This window comes from Sceloporus undulatus, chromosome 10 (genome assembly GCF_019175285.1).
Source record: "Sceloporus undulatus isolate JIND9_A2432 ecotype Alabama chromosome 10, SceUnd_v1.1, whole genome shotgun sequence".
Taxonomy (NCBI): Eukaryota; Metazoa; Chordata; class Lepidosauria; order Squamata; family Phrynosomatidae; genus Sceloporus; species Sceloporus undulatus.
In genome coordinates this window covers 3,869,718-3,892,900 of record NC_056531.1, presented here as the reverse complement: position 1 = coordinate 3,892,900, position 23,183 = coordinate 3,869,718, and the positions used below count along the sequence as shown (strand labels likewise).

Below are 23,183 nucleotides of genomic sequence, written 5' to 3'. Positions count from 1 at the left end.
CTATAAGTCAACATCATGTATAAGTCGAGGGCAGGTTTGGGGGACAAAATTAAGGATTTTGATATGATCCATCGATAAATTGAGGGTAAAAGTTAGGGCCATGCAACAAAGGATCTAAATGATGAAGCAAAGGGAAACAATGCCAAAGAACCTACAAAATTCTGGAAGGCATAACGGTTTTGGCTCACACTAAAAGATGGATGGAAAAGAGAGCAGAGAGAGGCCAGTGCTTCCAGGACGGCTTGCACTCTTGCCTTTCACCAGGGGAAAGTTCCCTTTTTAATAAGAGTTAAGTATAGTATTTACATTGATCCGTGGATAAGTCGACCTAGGTTTTGAGGGTCAATTTTTTGACTAAAATTTCTAGACTTATACATTAATATATACAGTAAATAAGAAGATAAAAACAAAGTAAAAAGTGTTTGTAGTGGAGGAATTATATAGATACACTTTTCATTGGGACAGAGAGGGGCTACCTGTTACCATAAAGAATTGACTGTCTGGTACCTGGAAAATTTCGACAGCGGGTTCTCAGCGTCTCCCCAACCGGGGACATCCCAAGGACAATGTGGAGGTTGTTGGCACTCTTGTTTACAAAGTACTGCCAGACACTTTCTTTCGCTGGTGCAGTGCCAGCTTTCATGGCTTCATCTGTGATCTGACTTAAAATACCTTCTCTCTCATCATCTGGGAAAAGGGCTGGAACCATACCTGTAAGATAAAGTCATAAAGACAAGGGGGAAAAGTTTATCTAGCTAGGGCTTCAAGATTCCACTCTGTATTACGTGGCAGACAAGATCCAGAGAAAGTTGGTCCTAATGTTTAGAAGAAATGGAATCTCTTTTCCTGTAGTTTGAATCCACATGTCCTAGTCTCTGGAGCAGCCGCAAAGCTTAAGCCATTCTCAATATGACATCCCTTCAAATATTTAAACATGGCTACCATGTCACCTCTTAAATCTTTTCTTTCCCAATGAAATTGTCTGCAAGGCAAGTGGGGAATTTGTCGGACCTTACATTTTAGGCAGAGTTTGGTTTCTAACAAGTATCAGGATAGATGAAATCCCTCATTACGACTACATCTTTCCTCTCTGAATGTGTGGCCATCTATTCTAGGAAGGCATCATCTAAGTCCTCAGTACGGCTTGGGGGCTTGTAGTATACCCCCACAATGTTTATTCTTTCTCTCCCCCTTTATTTTGACCTGAGGTTCTCAACCTGGCTGCCTGGATTCAAGTCATGGATCTCTTCACAGGTGTAACTATCCCCAAGATATAATGCAACCTTCTCCCTTCCAGTTTGGTATATTTCTCTCAAACAGGTTATACCTCTCTATTACTACATTCCAATCATGAGATCTGTCCCACCAGGGTTTCAGTGGTGCCTATTATATCGTATTTGGTTTGTCACAAATATGGTACCAGTCCCTAGCACACTGAAGGGGAGAACTGCCAGTCTGCCACATCGGATACCTTGAGCAGTTTGGTACACAAAAAAACCCCACTATCACTGACATTACCAACTTTAATATAAAGAAACCCAATCTCCTTTACATCATGGGTTCCATAGCCACAAAAGGAGTACCCTGGAGGACATCATGTCTCACAGATGCAGGTGTACCCTTCACTTTGTGACAAGGCCAAAGAAGTGGCTGCAAGAGGAGGGTTATACAGGGCAACCAAAACAAGGAACAATCTGCTGCACAAGTGTTCACAACTGGCAGTCAAGTGGTCTAGATTCCCCTTCTGTGGGCCAAGCATGTAAAAGATCCCTGACCATTTGAAACAGTTCCACTGGTCAGTTTTTTTGTAGATGCAATGGTGACAGAGAAGTCACTCAGCTAGGATGGGTGGCACTACCTGGAAGAAGAATCTGACTGACCTAAGTATGGAAGGAAGCCATTTCCAGTAAAGAAATTCTACCGATAGAGCTGAGATAGGTAATAGCAGCAGCAGTGGATATAACATTTGCCTTCCATAGATTCCCCTTTAAAGATGTTGCTTGCCGACTGTCAGATATGTGTGGCAATTCTTCTAGTGACAGCAACAATGCCCACAACCTTAAGAATGGCACTTGATAATTCCTTATTTCTTCAGCTCACACAGTTTGCCAGCAAAGTGCATTCTTCTTCAATGTGTGTTTTCCTGAACCAAACAGGGGACTGGACTGGAAACGCCCATGTGTCCCTTTCTAACGCCATGATTTTTCAGATTTATCAGAGTAGAGAACTGAGGCTGAGCCCATGTCACACGTTACCTGATGTTAGCATGTTGTTGATGAGCTCCAAGAACCCTTCCTCAGCCACATGCGCATCAGTAAACAGGAATATCATGATCTTATTCTCAATCCCGAGTTTGGTATACAAAACCTTGAGGTCTTCTCGGAAATTGTTTTCACTGTATCCGCGGCTCAGAACTATTTCAAAGACCTGAAAATGAAATGCAAGCTTTTTTGTACTCTGTTCATCTGATTTGCAGAAAGGTGATTGGAGCCAGAATTCCCTTCTAACAAAGGCCCTGTACAGACAGGCCAAAATAAAGCTGCTTCGGGTCACTTTGGAGGTATTCTGTTTAAATGCTGCATGCGTCCTAAGAGGCCGGAAGCCATGCCAAAGCCACACTCCAGTTCTAAGGACTGGAGCATGGCTTTGGTGCAGCTTCTCGCCTCTTAAGATGCGTGTGTCATTTAAACAGCATACCTCCAAAGTGACCCGAAGCAGCTTTATTTTGGCCTGTCTGTATGGGCCCAAAGTCTCACAAAGTCTAAGCCCCAGTCTACACCAGGAGTAACAAATAAGCCTACCTTGTTTACACATTAGTGGCTGATTATTTGCCTTCTCTTTTAATAATAATAATAATAATAATAATAATAATAATAATAATAATAATTTTTTATTTATATGCCGCCTCTCCATCAGCTTTTTATTTAATATTACTTATGCTAACCTGTCTAGAACATTGAGGGGTAAAAATCTGAATTAATTCATGAAAGAATAAACCAAGGCTAACTAAACTTGCTGACCTCGCATCCCGCTGTATAGGCTGCCAATCTTGCAAGGGACTGCTTCCCAGAGCCCCCGACGCCTACAAGCAAAGCATGGCCACGGTCCATCCTTATGATACGATGAACACGGGTTAAGTGCTCCAAGGCGTCATCAAACAGTACCAGGTTCATTTTAGTATTAATTTCGTTGTACTCTTCAAGAATTTCCTACAAGGAAAGGCAAAGGAGAAATGGTTGACAGAAGCAATTTTGTCCCCAAAGCAGTATGTGGAACACACTTTGGAGAGGGTGGACAAAAGGAATGCCAGCATTTTAGGTTTTCACATGGCAAAAAACAGAACCGGATGATGATGATGATGATGATGATGATGATGATGATGATGATGATGATGATGATGATGATGATAATTTTATTTATATTTCCCGTCTCTCCCTGCGGATTATCTGTAATCATGGTCCTTCAAGTGGTCCCCTATACAGTCACCAATATAGGCTCCGTATCTCTGCAGAGCTCCATTCAAGAAATTTCTAGTACAAAGCTAAAGTTCTGGCAAGTGCCCACCTCCATTCACTTGGCATACACCATCCCGATTGACATCTTAGGGCCTGTAAAGACAACCCAAAATAAAGCTGCTTTGGATCACTTTGGAGGTATGCTGTTTAAATGACACATGCATCTTAAGAGGCCCGAAGCGGCGCCAAAGCTGCGCTCCGGTCCTTAGAACTGGAGCATGGCTTTAGCGTGGCTTCTGGCCTCTTAGGACGCATGGGTCATTTAAACAAGATACCGCCAAAGTGACCCGAAGCAGCTTTATTTTGGCCTGCCTGTTTGGGCCCTTAGTTATAAATGTAAGAAAAAACTAGAAACACATGATGTGACTACAAAGATTACAAAATGAAGAACTGCAGTTACAGGTAAACAGTCTCATTTCTAGAGCAGTGAGTTACAAGTTGTATCAGAAAAAGAGAACATAAAATAAATAAATTCCCTATCATAGATAGATTTAAAAAATCCTCCCTCCCCAAATTTCATTTATATACCTGAAAGAGTGCTTTGGCTGCATCATAGTCCTGGATGTCTTCATAAATACGAGGTTCACCTTCATTCAGGGCCATTCGAAAATCTCCAAAAAGGATGGGATCCCTCATAGCATGTTCCACGTCATCTTTAAAATTATCTTCAATCAAAGCCTGTATATGCCCTTGGACCTTACAATATATTTTTTAAATGATAGAAAATAGGAACATGAACATATACTAGTTAAATTTCTTATTTACAGCCAATCCTGTTTTATTCCACCTCAAAAGACAGAACTAAGTTGATTCATCTTAGGAACAAAGATCTGAAGAATTACTGAAGAATTTATTGAACCTAATCAGAACATACTAATCAGAACAGAGGTTGGGCTATGGGGCTTTTTTGCCTGTTATTTTTATTGTTTGAATGGAGGGCTGATGTATTTGTATTTTAATGTATTTCTTGTATTTTAATGTTTTATGTATTAATGTTTTTAACTTTGTTGTAAGCCGCCCTGATCAGAGGAAGGAGCGGGATATAAATAAAAACTTTATTATTATTTATTATACGAATGTGTAAAACTGCTTTAAAACAAATCGGGCCATTTGTGCAGTGGAACATGCTTCTGAGTATGAAAGTATAGGATTATAGTATAATTTGAAATGTCAGGGATAGAACTTGGGACCTTCTGTGGCAAAACCATGTGCTATGCACCAAATGATCAAAGGCTTTTATGGGAAGTTTCCAATAATGATGGTACCAGTGGATAGCCGTTTCTTAATACCTGGCAACATCCTGAAGTCTCTGTTTGTGTCTATGTGAGTGTATGTCATGGATTTCAAGAACCCTGAACTAGAATGGGTAGTTAAAGGGTCTTTAGAAAGGGACTTGGAACAAGCAGATTTTTAAAAACTGAAGAAGGTATGAGTTGAGCCACAATTTGATTTCAAAGGAGAATGAAATAGTCAGGCTAAATAAATGGATTTACAGACCCAGAGACTCTGGAGACTAGGATTTGATTCCCATCTTTATTTCATTTATTTAGGTATCTATCTTGACCATGGAACATAATCTTCATATAATCTGACTACCTAGTATCCTCTCACTCCATGTAGGATCCCCAACTCTGGTTCCCAATTGTCTCCATTTGCCCTCTGCCATATCATCACAAGAAAGCCAGTGTGGCGTAGTGGTTGGAGCATTAGACTATGACTCTGGAGACCAGGGTTTGATTCCCAGCTCGGCCATGGAACCCATTGGGAGATCTTGGGCAAGTCACACTCTCTCAGCCTCAGGGGAAGGCGATGGCAAACCTCCTCTGATCAAATCTTGCCAAGATAACCCCATGAGCTTTAAAAGTTGGAAATACCTTGAAGGTACACAACAACGACAACATAGTTCAATGACCAGCAAGTGATTAGCAACAATAACAGGTTAAATTTTACCCTGTTTCCCGTTAAAGTTCAAATGAAAGGTAATAACCAACCAGTGCTTTGTCAACTTCATTGATCAGCCTGTCGTGAAAAACCCGGAGGCACTCATTCCTCCATACTCTCACCATCTGGCCCACTGTCTGAAACCTGTTAGAACAAAAATGGGGTCGACTCAGCTAATACAACCAATGAGATTTAGTGGACTTGCCTTTGCAAATGCAGAACATGTAACCAATTGGTCCACCACCACCCCTTCTATCTCAAGGCTGCCTCCAGATAGATGGTCCCTACTGTTAATGTTCAAAAGGCACTATACATAAATTTTATCTTTTTCCCACCTTTAACCAGGAAAAAAGGCAGAAATGGGACAGGAAAATAAAGAAGGGCTATAAACTGAAAAGAAAGTAGTCTGGGCCAACCATCAAATTCCAGGCATGGGGCAGTGTGACTGCATATCATAAAAGCCTCTTCTGAAAACAACCTAAGCTGTGTGTAACAAACTCACCGTTCTGGGGTGGTTTGAACAAGCCCGTTGTAAACTCTGGACAGGTCTCGCAAGTTAAAAATGTAATGGAACTTCGACGGAGTTGGAGGCAAGTCGTGGACAATCATCTGATAAAGTGTCAATGTACAGGTTGTCATCCGGTCAGCAATTGAAGACACCGTTTCATTAAAACTCTGCAAACATAAGAAGAGTGCGGGGAAGAGTTTTTTTCAGCAGACAATTGCGGAAAATGTTTTTCCTTGATGTTTATTTTTGCTAGTGACATTTCCATCGCAATCCTGCACAAGATATGCATTTATTCTACCCCAGCAGCCCCCTCCGTCTATGTTGCATTCAGATGTATTTATTGATGACCGCATGCTAACATGCTCACTGATGGTTCCTCTGGCTCACTGAGAATTATATTTAATGCAACCTTCTAAATAAATCTTCTAAAAACATCCACTGGTCAGTTAAATCAATGTCACTAATGGATACCTGATGAATTCATTAGAGTTTTAATCCATATTTATAGTGGAAGAAGAAGTAGATCAAAACTTCTAAAAAGAGCATGGGTGGCACATAATTTTTAACAGGGAACTGCTAATTCGAAGACGAAGGCTTTCATGGCCAGCAGCCATAGATTTTTGTGGGTTTTTCGGGCTATGTGGCCATGTTCTAGAAAGGTTTATTCCCGACGTTTCACCAGCATCTGTGGCTGGCATCTTCAGAAGATGCCAGCCAGAGATACTGGTGAAACGTCTCTGATGATGCCAGTCACAGATGCTGGTGCAAAGTTGGGAATAAACTCATCTAGAACATGGTCACATAGCCCCCAAAACCAACAAAAATCTATGTATGCCGGCCATGAAAGCCGTTGACTTTCATGCTGGCAAAACGTCGGGAATAAACTCTTACAGAACATGGCCACATAGCCTGAAAAAAACCACAAAAAACTACTGACTTGTTCGCACATGAGCTGACATTTCTTAAACCCCTCCTTCACAGTGTATCTTTCACAGAGCCCCTCTTATACTATACTACATCTCGATCACAAGTAAAACAAGGATGTGCGGATGAGATATGATACCAGATCCATGAAGAGCATCTGTTATGGTTTCTTCTGTCAAAGACAGGGGACACTGAACCCTTTAGTCATATCTCAGATCCCATGAGAGAATATTGTTGAAACACACAGTAACAGTAGGCAGAGTTTGGGATCCAGGATTTATGCAGAAGGCCAAATGGCGCTACTAAGCTACTATTGTTCAATGTCCATGGATTGTTAATATGGTACCAAGAGTTCAAACAGCAGCAGTTCAGTTAATTTTTGACAGTTGTCCTCAGCAACAATTAAAAGCAAGCATCTAACCTTAAGATCCCTATCAATAACAAATGCCAGTGCATAAGAGTGGATTTTTAACAAGCACTTAAATTCTGGATAGGTCTATCAAATAATAATAAACATTTTTCTATATAAATAATTGCTATTACCACTGTGTGGCCTTTTAAAATGGAGGCATAAATCAAGTGCAGAGACACCTCGGAAGGAAAAGGAACATTGAAAACACTGAAGAGGGAAATGAACCGAGGATCAACTTCATTGCGGCCTCCTCCAGCTTTGCCCATGGCAGCAACAAAGCCAAGGTCCCGGAGGTATTTGCAGTTCATCTCCTTGCCACGATCGTACAAGGCGCCTTTCTCTAAGAGTAACTTGAGCAACGCAATGGGCTGCTGAGTTCCATATTCATCAACCTTTGGAAAACAGGGAGATCAAAACGCTTAGGCAAAGGGATAGAAGTGATGCCAACAAGTAACCTTCCCCATAGACCTTTTAATGATTACTATCAACTACATTCATGTACCTCTGTTCAAGAAAGGCTCACAATATATAACAAATTAGAATATACTAAAATCTAATAAAGACAATGTCAAGAAATATAAAATTAATACAAATGTTAAAAGTAAAAATTTGATTGATAGGTTGCTAATACCCCAGAGGACAGGATCAGAATTTAATTCGTAATGGATTAAAGAATTGGGCCAAAACTAACAAAATGAAATTCAACATGGAGAAATGTAAGGTAATACACTTAGGCAGAAAAAAGGAATGGCTCAGGTATAGGAGGTGACACTTGGCGTGACAACAGTACATACGAAAGAGATCTAAGAATCGTAGCAGACCACAAGCTGAACATGAGCCAACAGTGTGATGCAGCAGCTAAAAAAGCCAGTACGATTGTCCTGTCCTCAGGCTGCACTTGCAGGCAGGGTACCAGGAGTCCAGACTTCAAAAGAGCAAGTGGAATCCTATGCACACTTCACAGAAAGCAAGGTCAAGGAGCCATCCTTAAATATTCTTGGCATTCCCTTGCATAACGCTGCATGCTTACCCTGGGCATGTTCATATCATCCATAAATACAAGAAGGCGCTTTCCCATCGGGGGCCCATAGGTCTCTTTGGTCCGCTTCTCCACATTGGCTTCTAAATTCCTTTGAATATCCATTGAGGTAGTGCGCGAGGAGAAATTAATGATCAGCAACACCTGAAAGTGGAAGACGAAAAATCGTCAATAAAGGCTGTGCATGTCTTAAATAGCATCTAAAACTGGAAAAAAGAATGTGCTTTATAAAGAGATTTGGGAAACTTGGGTGTAGCATGTCACAAACCATCAGCCTCATGTCCATTTCTTGTGCATGCATATACACACATACACATGCCACCTTCTACTATCCAATCTGTGCCCATCACTTTTGGAAAACATGGTTGTTCTGTAGAGACTGAAGTCATTCAGGCCATCTAGCAGGAGAAGGAAGGTTAGCGCTAGCAGAAAGAACAACAGGTGAAGACATAATGACACATAGCATCTAAAGCCTTACATTGGTGTCTGCATTTAGGTTTTTGAGAAAGGTCTGTGTTGTTGCGGTCTTTGATGTCCCGGATTCTCCAACCAGAACAACAGGGTGTTTGATCTTCACCATTTTTTCTAGGAGCCACGTGGTGCGGGTTGTATCCACTGTAGGAACTAAACACAGGGGACATTAATGTGGAACGCACCAGGGACACATCAGGCACAATGCATAAATCAGATCAGCAGTAAAGACACTGGATTACATTGACTTTGGAGATACTCCCTATTCAAGGCTTATATGGTCCTTCTGCAGGAACGAATAGAGCACCCAACTGCTCTTACTAGATGCATGCAAGAGCAGTTTGTCCAAAGGTGCTCTGAAATTAGCCTCTCTCGAAGACCAAATGCTTTGGGTACTGCTTTTATTTATCAAATAAACAAAGCTAATGTGAATGGCCTTAAGTTGTGCAAAAAGTAACCTGTACATGAAGACCCACCTCAATGCCAGAGGAATTCATACACCAAATGTTTGGCAGAGTTCAGTTAAAAAGCACAGGGATTAGTGATTTTGACGGAATTTGGAAGGAATTTATTGAGAACGTATTGAGAAAAGAAGATGGAAAATTACCTCCAAAACTGAGATTTTGGATGGTATACAAGGGTGAAAATGGCTCCAGGGAAGGGGAGCACAGAGGTGGGATAGTAAAGATACTTAGACAAATTGTAACAGAATGTAGGACTCTGTGTGTGTGTGTGTGCGTAATATTATGTATTGTGTAATAAACAATATTTAATGTATGCATTTTAATAATAATTTTTTTTAAAAAAGAAGCACAGAGTAGGGATTAAAATTTTAATCGTTCCCGTGACTTTTGTGAAGGTGGTACTAACTAAAGCCATCTTCTGACCCAGACATCACCATCTTACCTAGAAGCTTTCAAGCCTATGTTTCAGAATGCAGTATAGGTTTACAAGATGTAACTTATTACTCCCACTAAATTATGCCAAACTTAATTCATACTTACCTAGAATGTCAATAAATTTGACTTCAGGGGTGTGAACATATTCAGGGACCAGTTTGCTCCAAGGCATCCACCTTTTCATCTGCCCCTCAAAGTGAAAGTCATACAAAGTCAAAAGCTGGCCTGAAAGAGAGTGAAATCATGATGCTAAGCACTATGGAGGATGGAAATTACTGCAAACATTTCCATATATATATATATATAGAGAGAGAGAGAGAGAGAGAGAGAGAGAGAGAAAAGAAATGTGCTAATAGGTTAAATGAGCCATTGAAGTTTACTGGAAATATATGCTACCAACACAGGGGAGGCAGGGCATCCAAAAGCATTACATTTTATGGATTAATTTTACATATCGTACCATCAGAAAGCACTGGATTTTAGTACCAAGAATCATGGTCCCTTCCCATTTTTGCAGGTCTGGAAAGAAAGGGTTAAACACCTCCACATCCACTAGTCTTTCATGATGAAGTACTTGTCCTTAATTGTAAAAGGTGGATAAAGTTGTTTTTCAGTGGAGGTAAATGTTACAGAAAACTGACCATATCCCACCTGGCAGTTCTCCTGGTTTAGCTAGAGTCATCTCATCATTCACGGTTGACATTGAAGAGAGGCGTTTAATAAAGTCATCAAATTTTGATCTTCCGGCTTCCAGGAGGCATGCTCCTAAGGAGGAATATAAAGCTTCCAGAAAGTAACATTCCAGCACATCAGGGTCCTCTATTTCCACCTCTAAGAGGGCATCCAACATTTTACTCAACTGTATCACCTGTCATCGGAAACCACAAAGCAATAATTATTAATTATTAATAATCTAACTGACATGGGCTATTCCTTATTAGTGACCACATTTGACTAAGAAAATCCTCTATGTCGGGCCATGAGCTGCATCTGCACTGCAGAAATAATGTAGTTTGACACTGCTTGAACTGCCATGGCTCAATGCAATGGAAGGCTAGGATTTGTAGTTTTGTGAGATATTTTGCCTTCTCTGCCGGAGAGCTCCGTTGCCACAACAAACTACAAATCCCAGGATCCCATAGGATAGAACCATGGCTGTTAAAGCAGTGTCAGCGGTACTAGATTCTAGAAGGTTCCAAATAGTGTACAGTACAGCCGTAGGATAACCCATTTGTGTGAGCCACAGAGACCACAAAGAAAAATCTCCTCTCATAGTCAACTCCACTCAAGCATACCCATACCTTACTGTAGTCGAGAAATTCTCAAACAGTAAATCCTCTTCAGCCATGTATCTGAGGTCTGAGACATTTCCAAAACTGCTTAATGGTTGAGTCCTTTTTAATGATTTTGTTAATCAATAAATTGATTGTGAAGTCGAAGGCTTTCGTGGCTGGCATCCATAGTGTTTTGTGGGTTTCTCGGGCTACGTGGCATGCCTTCTCTGTGAATGCATTCTCTGAAGATGCCAGCCACAGATGCCAGCAAAATATCAGGAATAAATTCTTCTAGAACATGGCCACACAGCCCGAAAAACCCACAAAAAACTAATAAATTGATTCTTTGTTCAACTGATTGATTGACTGATTGATTGATTGAAGGGATTTCTGTCCTACCTTTCTCCCAAAATGGGATTCATCCATACTAAAGCCAGCATTTCTTACCATGTTTAGGTCTGTTTGTGGGACGATGGTCTTCAGTTTCTCCCCTTGCCGCCCGTCGACAATTCCGTCTATTATCATGTCAATCAGGTACGGTACATACTTGTCAAAGAGCCTGTCTAACAGTTGTTGTTCTTGCTATCAGAAACAAAATAAAATCATTTTGAAGTATCCGCGTATATTGTTCCTCCCCATCCCTAATGTCTCTATGAAACTGGCAGAAAAACACAGAGTCCAGTCTATTCAGAAAGAAAGGAAAGCATTAGCAAAGTGCTTATAGTGAATGGACTGTAACAGTGAAGAAGGTGAAAGATCTGACCCCAGAGAAAGATGCTGCAAGTGGAAAGTAGGACCAGGAGCTTCAGAAAAGCACAGCTGTGGAGAGATAGGACTAAAACTGGGTGAGATCTCTTTCAAGTGAACCTGCAACGTCGGCTTTGACAGACACGCTCCTTCCTAAATGTAAAGTGAGTAGAAAAAGTAACTTGTCTCAGGATAATATTCTCCACTGAGAGGAAAGCAGAAATTTCATACTGTATTTAGTTTGCCCCATCTCTCATCTCACATTGTGAATTTCCCTGTCCCGTTTTTGCGTAACTGGCAATTTAAATACTGTCAATGGTAGGCACCTTATTCAAAGACGCACTCTTCTTTCCCTCTGACATAAGAAGGAATACTGCTAAGGTAGCTTCTTTTGTGACAAAACGAACACAAAACAATCCAAGCAAAAGTGTCACCTAAAGATGTGTATCTTCTGCAAACAAAAAAATGCTTCTTTTTCAGAAACACGGCCGTTCAGATACAAATTTAAGCAGACGATTGACTCACACAACCGATCGAGCAAGATTTCTCTAATGGTGAAATGATGGAAATTAATAACAAAGCACTCTTCTACCATCCACATTGTCTAGCTTTGCTTTAAGGAAGACAAAAGGAAAAATGGTTGACTTTAAATGAGTCAACTCTACAAATGCCTTTACACACCAAAAAAAAAAAACTATACTGATTTTTAACCAACATTCCATGGTATTTCTTTCTGATTCGTACCTTGTTCCTTTGCTGTGTCCATTTCTCCCAATATGGTCTGTACCTCAAATTCTTTGGGTCCACAAAGACCATCCCGCAGCGCGATACCGTTGCTGGTGAGGCATACTGCAAATCTCCAACCTAGAAAGGAAAGTTAAAGCACATTTATTAGACGTCCGTACTACCATTTAGCAGTTCCAAATACGGATGAACTTTGCAACAACATTCTAAAGTGCCTGTTCTCACATTTTTCCAATTCGTATTTTAAGTTCCTGCTGTTTTCCTGGATTTCATCCTGCATTTTTCCTTCTGACCATCTATTTGTTATCAGTCACAAAACGACGAAGAGTTTGTGTAGCTTTGGGAATTAAGAGTCACTGGCCAACTGGAACCAGAAAGAAAGAAAGAAAGAAAGAAAGACAGGAGGTGGTGGCAGGGGAAAGCAATGTCTGGTTGTTCCAGAGAAGACTGCTTGGGTTCCCTAGCCCTTCAGCAAGCCTTTTGCTCCAGTCAATTCATTTCAAAGAAAAATTAGGATAAAATAATTAAGAACCGAAGAAGAATGAAGACTAAAGATATGAATAAAAAAAAAGCTCTTGTGGTTATATTTAGGTGAGAAAACTCAATTAGTTTTTTCTTTTTTCTCAAAGTGATTCTAATTTGATAAGGAAGTTCCTTATTAAATATAAAAGAATGTATAACAACAAAGAGCAAGCATTTTTAATGTTTAATTAATGGCATGTCTGAATAGGTAGATAAATAGATGGTGGTTTTGTCTTTGGTAACGTTTGGTATCGTAATATATAGTATTGTTTTGTACTGTATTGTATGGTAATATGGTCTGTCATTATCATGATTTTGTTTTTTGTCAATATATATATTTGTTAATAAAATACAATAAGAAAGAAAGAAAGAAAGAAAGAAAGAAAGAAAGAAAGAAGAAACACCACCTCCAAAGCCCAGAATGGATAGAGCTATAATGTTTAACAAAATTCTTCATCCTCAATAACTGCAAAGTCTTCTTGAACAATTCATCTGAAACTTCCATACCTCAAATAAAAGGGCACAATGGGCCTGAAGTCGGATTCGTTCTCCGTTTGCCAGCGTCAACAGCTTGTTGTCATCCATCACAGAATTCATGTTTTCTACCCAGAGAGCATCCACGTCTCCATCGAATAAGATATACCTGTCATCAGACAGAGAAAGGACACTTAAAAACAAATTATTCCCAAAGCCATTCTAATGAAATTCAGTTTGATCCCTATAGTTTTAGTGGAATGAAGGAAGGTTAGCCTGAACACGAAAGGAACTGTCTTGGAGGGGAAAACGGGAAACTATCAATAAGAGAAAGGAAGCTAAGATCCAACCAACTGGTTTTCACCCTGACTGATATGTCATGGCATCCTGGACAGACCTCCATCTACAAGTTTTAAAAAGCAAGAACTAATAATTAGCTTATTTCACAAATACCGTATATACTCAACTATAAGCCGACCTCATGTATAAGTCGAGGGCAGGTTTTGGGGCCAAAAGTATGGATTTTGATATAGCCCATGGATAAGTCGAGGGTAAAACTTAGGGGCATGTAACAAAGGATGTAAAGGATGATGCAAAGGAAAATGATGCCAAACAACTTAGAAAATGCTTGCAGGTATAACTGTTTGTGCTCATCCTAAAGGTTGGATGGATGAAAGAGTAGAGTGGATCCATGCTTCTTTTTGGTGCTCCCAGGATGGACTAAGCTCTTGCCTTTTATTCAGAGAAAGGGGATGGCCATATGTATATGAGAGTTAAAGTAAAGTACTTACATTGACCCATGGCTAAATTGATCCAGGTTTTTTGGCTCAATTTTTGACTAAAATTTCTAGACCTATACATGAGTATATACAGTTCAACATTTCACAGAATCCATAGGGCAGGGGCATACAACCTTTCTGACCTTATCAGCCACAACCAGTGTTGGCCAGGAGGCAACAACCACATATGAGTGCACATACATGGACACATGTCCAGAGAGTGAACCAGAGAGACAGTTCAGCAGGCCTTGAGTGGACCACATTGCACAGCCATATTGTAAGAAACACTCACTAAACCCCCAAGGATTCTCCTTAACCCTGAGTGAAAAGCACTGACCTCACTCTTAAAAGAAATTACCTCCTCTCCTTTTTGTCTGTGGGTTTATTGATTTCCCTGAATATGTTGGATAAAACGCCATCGGTCCAATCACGGGTGGTGGGGTCCAGGATACCATACAACTCAATGACACTCATGGCTTTGGGGTTCAGTGTGTAAAGCTTAGTCACCAATCCTAGTCTAAAGGGACAAAAGAGAAGATGAAAAAAACAGTAAAATGTAAAATATTGTAGTATAAACAGTTGATTGCTTCCCACAGCAACAAAACCAGGTGCCTATGGATCACTCAGGAAGAGCTCAAAAACCTCCCAACTGTGTTCTCCGCAACATAACTATTCTGTAACATAACTATTTCAGGGACATGTCGATTCCATATGCCCATCATAATTAGGAGCAATTTTTCCATGAATCTGTCAACATAGCCAAATACAGTGGGCCCTTGTTATCAGCTGAGGTTTGATTCCAGGACCCCATATGGATAACAAAATCCATGGATGCGCAAGTCCCATTAAATACAATGGCATAGTAAAACAGTGTCCCTTATATAAAATGGAAAGTCAAGGTTTGCTATTTGGAATTTATACTTTGGGGGAATATTTTCAAGCCATGGATTCTTGAATCCGTGGATAAAAAATCAGCGGATAAGGAGGGCTGACTGTACACTGTGAGACCAGTCAGGAAAAGTATCCTCTTATTCTCCTTCTTGTGTAAAGAGATTTTAGCATAATGGCAGAACAAACATGAAATCTGTACACACTCGTGTTATTTACTCACTTTGTCTGAGCCTGACACAATGTATTGATGACCACAGACTTGCCACCTCCTGTTGGGCCCACGATCATTGTGGTATGACGCGTCAACATGGTTTCATACATTTGGACGACTTTATCCACCTGACAAATGTTCCAATAGCATAAATCGACAAAGCACAATTGAAAAGCATTTAATATCAAAGACAAACCCTGGTGATCTTCTTTATAGCACCAAATGAATGTATTTATTGTGACATTTGTGGGTCGGGTGAAACAGACTGGCGGCTTGGCCACTCCAGCCACAATCGCCCTGCGATCGGCTGGGGACTATGGCAACTAGATGGTCCTCTCTAAAAGCAGGTCTATCTTCATTTCTCCTAACCTATTTCTTTTTAAATTTTTCTGTTACATGTTTTAGATTATAAAATGGCAGACTCAGACTGTGTGGTTTGTTACTGATCTTATATAAACTGCTTTGGAAGCCTTTGCAACAGAAGAGTGGAGCGAACATAGTTAAAATGAATATAATTAATTAAATAATAGAAGTGCGGTGACTTGGGTTCCTATCCCAGAACAAAGCTGTGAGCTTCCCAGAGTTCTTGCCAGCAACTTGGTTCAAAATAATAATAAAGGGTGATACAATACAGATAAATACAGCCCACATGACAGGGTCTGAATTCAAACCAAAACATCCCAAGCTGAAGGAGAATGCAAGAAAAACAGAAGTCATAAATCACCATCATGTTTTTTCATTGCCTAATATGATGACAACTTGTGAGCTGGACAGTAGACTTCATTGAGACACAGCCTGACTTCTGCAATGCCACTTTATATTCACCCAAAAGAAAAGATGGCTAAACACTTGCTATCTTTTCTATTTCTCTGCTTTTCTTTTTAGTACCTGAATTGGTAGAACAACATAGCCTCCTTCCGCCAGCACCTGCTCAACAGCATCATTAAATTTAGGGTACCGAACCCTGGGGCAATCTAGTCCAGGAAAAAGGTCGGCAATCAGGCCAAGAAAAAGAGGGACATCTTCAAAAACAAACTTGGGGAGGTTCATGTCACGCAACGCTCTCATCAGGACCACATCCTAGGTTTAAAAGATCATAGTTTTAATATTTTTGCCAAACAAATCGACTTTCTTGAGCAACATCTATTCATGCCTAACCCTAAATGACACTTAAACATTTTCAGTTGATGAAGCCCACCTAAGTGAGGGAACTGAAGGACTGAAACTGACAAATGAAATTGCCATGCTTTTCGACAGGCCTATTTGACAAGGTCAATACTAATACATTCCAGTGTGAACTGCCATGTGGTGTTTCAGGGGGTACTCCACAATCTAGCAAAAAATCAGTATTTTTACTCTTTGCAAGTAAAAACATTTTATTCTTTGTGAGTACGCTTTACATGTGCAGTTTTATTCTACCCCTACTGGAATAATTGGAGCATCTAAGAGGAAAACACACATGTAAGATGCCAGAGGTCAAAGTGACCCCACTCAATTTTTCTTGCCATGTCTACAAATGTGTCGCTCAGATTCATTTCTGCCCACGTCATGTAAGAGGAATACATGGAAGGTGCAGAAAAGACTACAAAAAGAGATACACACATTACTCCCATTTCCTAACAAATGACGTAAGACTCAGTAATATCACACAAGCTTTACAAAATCTATTTAAAAACTTGAACATTAAGACATTTATCTCTAAACAGATTTTTTTAATAACCCAGAACAAGGGGATTTTTCATTATAGCTATCATTTGGCACCGTCCAGTGTAAGGTGCCCAAGTATTTGGCAAATACACTCATCCCTCCATATCTGCGGTTTTGATATTTGCAGATTTGATTATTCACAGATTTGATGAATATGTTCTCTCTAGGAATATCTAGGTCCTCCAATGCAACTCTATGGTCAACTTTAACTAAAAGTGGCACTGAAGGGCCTAGAGATTCCTAGAGAGTACATGCCACTAGGCCTTTGTAGCTCCTCCGGTGCAACTCCATGGTCAGTGTCTGGCAGATGCTGACCACAGAGTTGCCCTGGAGGCATTTCTAGAGATGTGTCCTCTCAGGTAAAAACATGATTTTTCTGTTATTGGTGGTTTTTCCATATTCGCAGAGGTCTTGTGCCCCTAACCCCAGCGAATATAGAGGGACAAGTGTATATGCCATCCAAGCATCACACAAAATTCCAGCTGTGTTGCAATACTAAAAAAGCAAATATTTATGATACCGATGCATGTGTCCTGCAGCTTGAAATCAAGGACATACATTGGCTGATACATTTATACACCATTCCCACAGTTTCAGAGGAACTGTTTCAAAACTGCTGACTTTTTCACCTAGTATGCCGCTAGTCGGAGAACTCACCAATCAAATCCTGACTCTAGCAAACCAACATTTCTCCCAGCACAACAATGAGGATTACCTCATTGAGATCTGATGAACCTCTCTTCAGTTCTCCAGCCATCACTAGTACAGATTTCAAAGCTCGAAGCCCAAAATCGTAGTGATGTTGTTTAGAAAGCTGTTCACGTGCCAGTTTGTATAGCACTGTCATTTTCTTGGCCAACGTCTGGAGGATAAAAAAGAGTGTGATGAACATAGACACGTTTCTCTTTTTAAAGCATCACAGTTTGTCACATTCACTCTTGCTTATTCACACCTACATGTGATAAATTATAATGGGATTCACATGTTTGGATGAGTCACTATAGCTTCAACAGAACATTTCCACTTCACATTCCTCAAGCACACTGCTTTCTAGTAGAAACAGTCCATATAATCAGCTGAAAGCATGTGAGCTGCTTTACGAAAGCATTGACTTACCTTGGCCAAGAGAAACCCTTCAGAAAACAGCATGATTTCACAGATTTGCTGGAGATCGGGCACAATTACAACCACGGGCCTGAAAAGAGCCTTTACAGATTCAGGGAGCTCAGTACGGCCTGCGTAGCCAGGATTCATGGTGATGAAAATTCCCATTCGAGGATCCAGAGTAATCTCTTGCCCTTCAAACTGAAATGAAAACCCAAGTAGAGATCTAGCAGGTGTATCACTGAAGAAAAGAAGCCTCCTCTTTGCCCCAACATACATGTGCATAGATCATCTGCATTCAAATCCAGCCCTTCATGTACAAAATCACTTTTCTCCTCTTTACCTGAAACGTCTTCAGTTGGTTGATCAGAGCATTTCGAATAGTCTGAATCTGCGAGGAGATGACCGAAAGCACAGACGCATCGATCCGATTAAATTCGTCAAAGCAACCCCAAGCTCCGCACTGGGCGAGGCCAGAGAAGATTTTACCAACTGCCTAGAAGGATAAAGAGGACAAAGCACTGATATGAGAATCACTTCTACTCTACTCTATACTAGTATTCTATGCCTAGAGCCCAAGTCTGCAATACTATGGGGATTATCACACAAGGCACTTCCCACACTGGAATTGTTGGACAAACATTTCAGAAGCATGGAGGTGGGATAGCCGGTCGCGCTTCTGAAGCAGCATTGAGGCATCCTGCTCTTCTCCCGTCGACGAATTGTTCCGCACAGCAGCCATTTTTGTAATAAGTTCCCGTTATTACAGAAATGGCTGCTCTGTGAATGATTTGTCAACAGGCGAAGAGCGGGACACACTTCAGTGATGCTTCAGATGCGCAACCGGCTATCCCACCTTCGCACTTCTGAAGCATTTGGCCAATGATTCCAGCGCGGTAAGTGCCTCGTGTCATACTCCTCTATGTCTATAGTGTGTAGGGTGGTTTTTAACTATTAAAAAGAGGAGAAGAGAGTGCTGCAACAGCAGGCCACTACACTGATATTCCTACCTTGAAGTCCATGCCTTCTCCACAGTTGGTGACTACACAAAGCAAGCCCAATGCTTTGGCAAGATCTTTGGTTGTCTCAGTCTTTCCAGTTCCTGCCGGGCCTGCAGGGGCTCCCCCCAAATACATAGACAAGGCCTTTGGGGGAAAAACAAACAAAATGATGTTAGGAAGGATTTTAATTTGCAAGTACAGGCGTATCTCAGTTAACAAAGCCTCTGACCACAAAACTCCTTTTTACAAAGACTTTTTATGTTCTCCAGCCTATATCCTTTCCTCCTCACACTCTGTCCTTGTTGTTAGTTATCCTCAAGTTGACTTTGACTCATGGCGACATCTCCAAGACTGCCTGTCTTCCACTGCTCTGCTTACGTTTTCGAGACTCATGCCCATGACCTCCCTTTGGAGGCTTCTAACTTTAACCATTGCTCAACAGAAGCTGGCTTTGCAGCCTCAGCTATTTTGTGGTCAGAGGCATAGGAAGGATCTGTTTCAATTTGAATTGCTCCACCAGCTTTACTAATATAACCAGCTCCAGTGCAGGCAGCCATTGCTGTGTGGCTGGCTGGGTGCTGTTGCGTGCGTGCTTTTGTGGCTCTTGGGGAAGGATGCACATATACACATCCCAGACTACTCTGATGTTGCTTAGGGGCAGAAGAACTGAGACATAGAGCTTGTTTGCCTTGTTTTAGCTTTAACTTTCCCCATGCCAAAAAGTGCCTTACAGAGGAGACACAAAGGGAGGAAAAAGAAAAGGAGGGGAACTATGCTACAGCAGAAACAGAAAACTAAGGGCCTCTAATTATATATGTGTGTGTGTGCGCGCGGAGTAAGACATTGGAGAGGGAAGAAAGATTAAGCTGAAAATGTAAGACCAAAGAAAGCGGAGGAGAGGCAAGATGAAGGAGGAGGACATGAAGATCAAGAGAAAATTTCAGTTTTAGTTCATTCAACATCTTGCCTCTTTCAATCATCTTTCAGGGTTTTTTAAAGAACAAAGTCCTAAATCAATGGTATATCTATGCTAACACAAACAGATTCTTCATTTAGCGAAAAGCCATGCACCCAATGAAATAGGAGTTATACATAGGCTACAAACATATTTTGTATGTGCTGTGTAGTTACATTTCACTTTTTCAAGGGCATTGGAGGACCTGAAGCTAACAGAAAAATAATCTTTCTGCTTCACCTGTGTGAGTGTTAAATATATCCGGTCTGTGAGTGGTGTGATGACCAGCCGTCCATTTAAACCCATGTATTCATAACCATATGAAAACGTGCCGGTGCACTGCCGCACATTAAGCTCATCGGGCTCTCGGTCCCAATAAAAACGCAGTTGGCTCTCCCACTCAAATTCGCGAGCTTCCATAATGCTAGGGGGAGGAATGGAGAGAAAAAGACGTTTTAGACTTCTATATATCATAAGACAACAGCCAGGTCAAGAGAGGTAGCATATAAGGAAGGCAAAAGGAAAACTGAGAAGGGAAATGCAGAAGGTCCAAGTCACAAGTACTGTTTTCAATATTCTTATATTAAAATTGAAATAACCAGGACCATGACTACATCATCTATTTCCACAACAGCATAGTTGGTTTTGTATTATGACAATTATATTAATCTGTCCTTCTTCTTGAATAGAGGGAGGAATGATGCAGCCCTCCAGATGTTGTCAAACTGCAACTCCCAGCATTCCTAGCCATTGACAATGCTGTCTAGGAGTAGTGGAACTTGTATTCAACATCATCTGCAGGACCACATGATCCCCATCCCTGTTGTAGAACATGCAGTTACCTGTCTCTGACAAACGTATCAACTATATCCCTTGCATGGACATCGATGATGAGCACTGTGTTGTATTTTTTCCTATCATTTTTACTTAGTGGCTTGGTGATCCGCGTTACCAGCGAGTCAATTTGCTGGTGCATCTTCTTGGCATAGTTTTTCATTGCCTGTTTTTCTCCCATCCTCACTTTCCGAAAGACGTCTTCCACCTCCCAGGTCCACCACACCTGATTGGCAGCCAGCACCATCATGCCTTGGTACATCAGCATCCAGTCAACTCTAGGAAAAAGCAGAATTTCATTGCTGGAAGAGTGGAAAGTAATAGAGTGCATGAAGTCTCAGCATTTAAATGTCTGCTACACTTGATTGTTTGGAGCAATTAGATAAAAGTAGAACTGTATAAATGTAGTATTACACAGCTCTTGTGGAAGAAAGAGAGCACTATTTTCTCAAGAACCTGGATACTTCTAGGTCTGGATCTGGTTCCCACTGTGATACAAAAGTCCTAAAGTTCAGTCTCTGGAATCAGAGAACAGGGCTGTATCTCTGCCTCAGATGTTCAAGAGCTTCTATTAGTCAAATTAGGCAAGAAAATACCAAGTAACCATCAGATGTCATGTAAAAACGGGATAAAAACACCATCCCTTGGCTTATTTTAGGAATTAAAACAAAATTGTTCAGGATTCCAGATGCAGCAGAGAGGTAGGTGAAATTGTGCGATATCACCCTTCATCCTGAAGAACCAAGTGCCATTTGGTTATTCCTCTCACAGAACCATTGCCTGCTATATCGATGGTTCCTAAATCAATGGTTGCTAAATTGTTTATCTTCTTGTTCCCTCCATCCACTTTTTCTCTTTTGTATCATGTCCATTATAGTGCAAAATGTTCTCTTGAAGGTACCATGAGTGCATTGCCAAAAAGGTGGCACACCAGTGACATAAATCAATAAATAACATATAATAATGACATTCTCTGACTATTAATACAAGTCCTATCACAATAGAAGAAACATTAGCCCATGTAAGAATGACATTTTCCAGAGATGAACAACTCCATGTTCCTAAATCAGCAATACAGTAGTAAATCAATGTGCTGAAAGTATACTTTTAACTTCTAGGCATGATTTGGCACTATTCATGAGTTTTTCAGACTGATAGCACATGCTGGCTCCTGCCATTGCCATCGCTTTCAGAGCAGACAGCTGGGAGGTCAAAAGCAAAGACTGATGAGTTGATATGAACGTTGTTGTTGTTAGCTGCCCTCAGGTTAACTTTGACTCACATGTATGAGACCTCTCCAACTCCTCTCCACTGCTCTACTTAGGTCTTGTAGATTCAGGCCCATGACCTCCCTTATTGAGTCTAGCCATCTGGCATCCGGTCCTTAGTGCTATGCAGTCCTTAGTGCCTCTGCCTTTCCTAAACCCCACTTGCACCTCTGGGATTTGTCTCTCCATGTATGACTTCAGTCTATATGTTGAAGAATTTGAAGCATAATTTTGCTTGCGTGGGAAATTAATAAAGTACTATGGTTCTATAACTGAAGTATGTTGTGTCTTTGTTATGGATGGAGATGAATATTGAACTCATTAAATAACATTGAACTCAACTTACTTTGAACCTGATATGCTGGATTTGATTCTCTCACCTGCTTCTGTCCTCGCAGTACCGAAAGATAGCTTCTTTCGTAATAAGTCTATTGGTCCTCCTCATTTCAGCAAGCACAGAAGTCATCCAGTTCTCCACTCTGCCTTCAGCTGGAATAGACTTCCGGAACTCCATTACTTCCCCTTCAGCTGATACCATCGCGGTGGCTATCTTCAGACCACTGTCATCGTCATGAAATTTCAGGGAGGCTATGTTGTCATACATCTGAAATATGTACAGAGATCCATCTTAAGCAGTGATGCGATAAAATGGCATCACCATTGCGAAATTCAGGGGTCTTCTCCAAGTAGATTGCAGAAACATACTTTAGGCCCCAAAAAGATTCAGGCCCGTATCCTTGACTGGCAGGTGGATATTTATGGCCTTGGATGTACCCCAAAAAAGGATGGCATTCCTGAATATATTGACAAGGACATAAAGTTAGATTAATAAACAAACACTTAGAATGGAAATTTGGACAGTGTTAACTTCCATTCTAAAATACAGGCAGAAGAGAAATGGTAAAAGGCAGTGCCACCAAGTACGCTGGCCCATTTAAGCAGCAGTATTTTGCCCTTGCCCAG

The 23,183-nt window shown here is 40.8% G+C and overlaps 1 protein-coding gene across 1 annotated transcript in view; it reads right to left on the bottom strand.

Annotated features, from left to right (window-relative positions):
* DNAH10 (dynein axonemal heavy chain 10) overlaps positions 1–23,183 on the bottom strand; it is a 69,714-nt gene that overhangs the window by 19,663 nt on the left and 26,868 nt on the right. Inside the window, exons 30-53 of the mRNA XM_042442069.1 lie at positions 22,601–22,824; positions 20,961–21,230; positions 20,359–20,542; positions 19,173–19,307; positions 18,506–18,658; positions 18,175–18,363; positions 17,774–17,920; positions 16,240–16,431; positions 15,361–15,479; positions 14,608–14,766; positions 13,504–13,639; positions 12,475–12,594; positions 11,431–11,565; positions 10,361–10,577; positions 9,815–9,934; positions 8,818–8,963; positions 8,331–8,483; positions 7,432–7,692; positions 5,959–6,131; positions 5,507–5,600; positions 4,044–4,211; positions 3,021–3,209; positions 2,256–2,427; positions 508–711 (exon numbers count right to left, since the gene is read on the bottom strand). Of these exons, the coding sequence (XP_042298003.1) occupies positions 508–711; positions 2,256–2,427; positions 3,021–3,209; positions 4,044–4,211; positions 5,507–5,600; positions 5,959–6,131; positions 7,432–7,692; positions 8,331–8,483; positions 8,818–8,963; positions 9,815–9,934; positions 10,361–10,577; positions 11,431–11,565; positions 12,475–12,594; positions 13,504–13,639; positions 14,608–14,766; positions 15,361–15,479; positions 16,240–16,431; positions 17,774–17,920; positions 18,175–18,363; positions 18,506–18,658; positions 19,173–19,307; positions 20,359–20,542; positions 20,961–21,230; positions 22,601–22,824 (4,060 nt within the window). The remainder of the gene's footprint in view (positions 1–507; positions 712–2,255; positions 2,428–3,020; positions 3,210–4,043; positions 4,212–5,506; positions 5,601–5,958; positions 6,132–7,431; positions 7,693–8,330; positions 8,484–8,817; positions 8,964–9,814; positions 9,935–10,360; positions 10,578–11,430; positions 11,566–12,474; positions 12,595–13,503; positions 13,640–14,607; positions 14,767–15,360; positions 15,480–16,239; positions 16,432–17,773; positions 17,921–18,174; positions 18,364–18,505; positions 18,659–19,172; positions 19,308–20,358; positions 20,543–20,960; positions 21,231–22,600; positions 22,825–23,183) is intronic.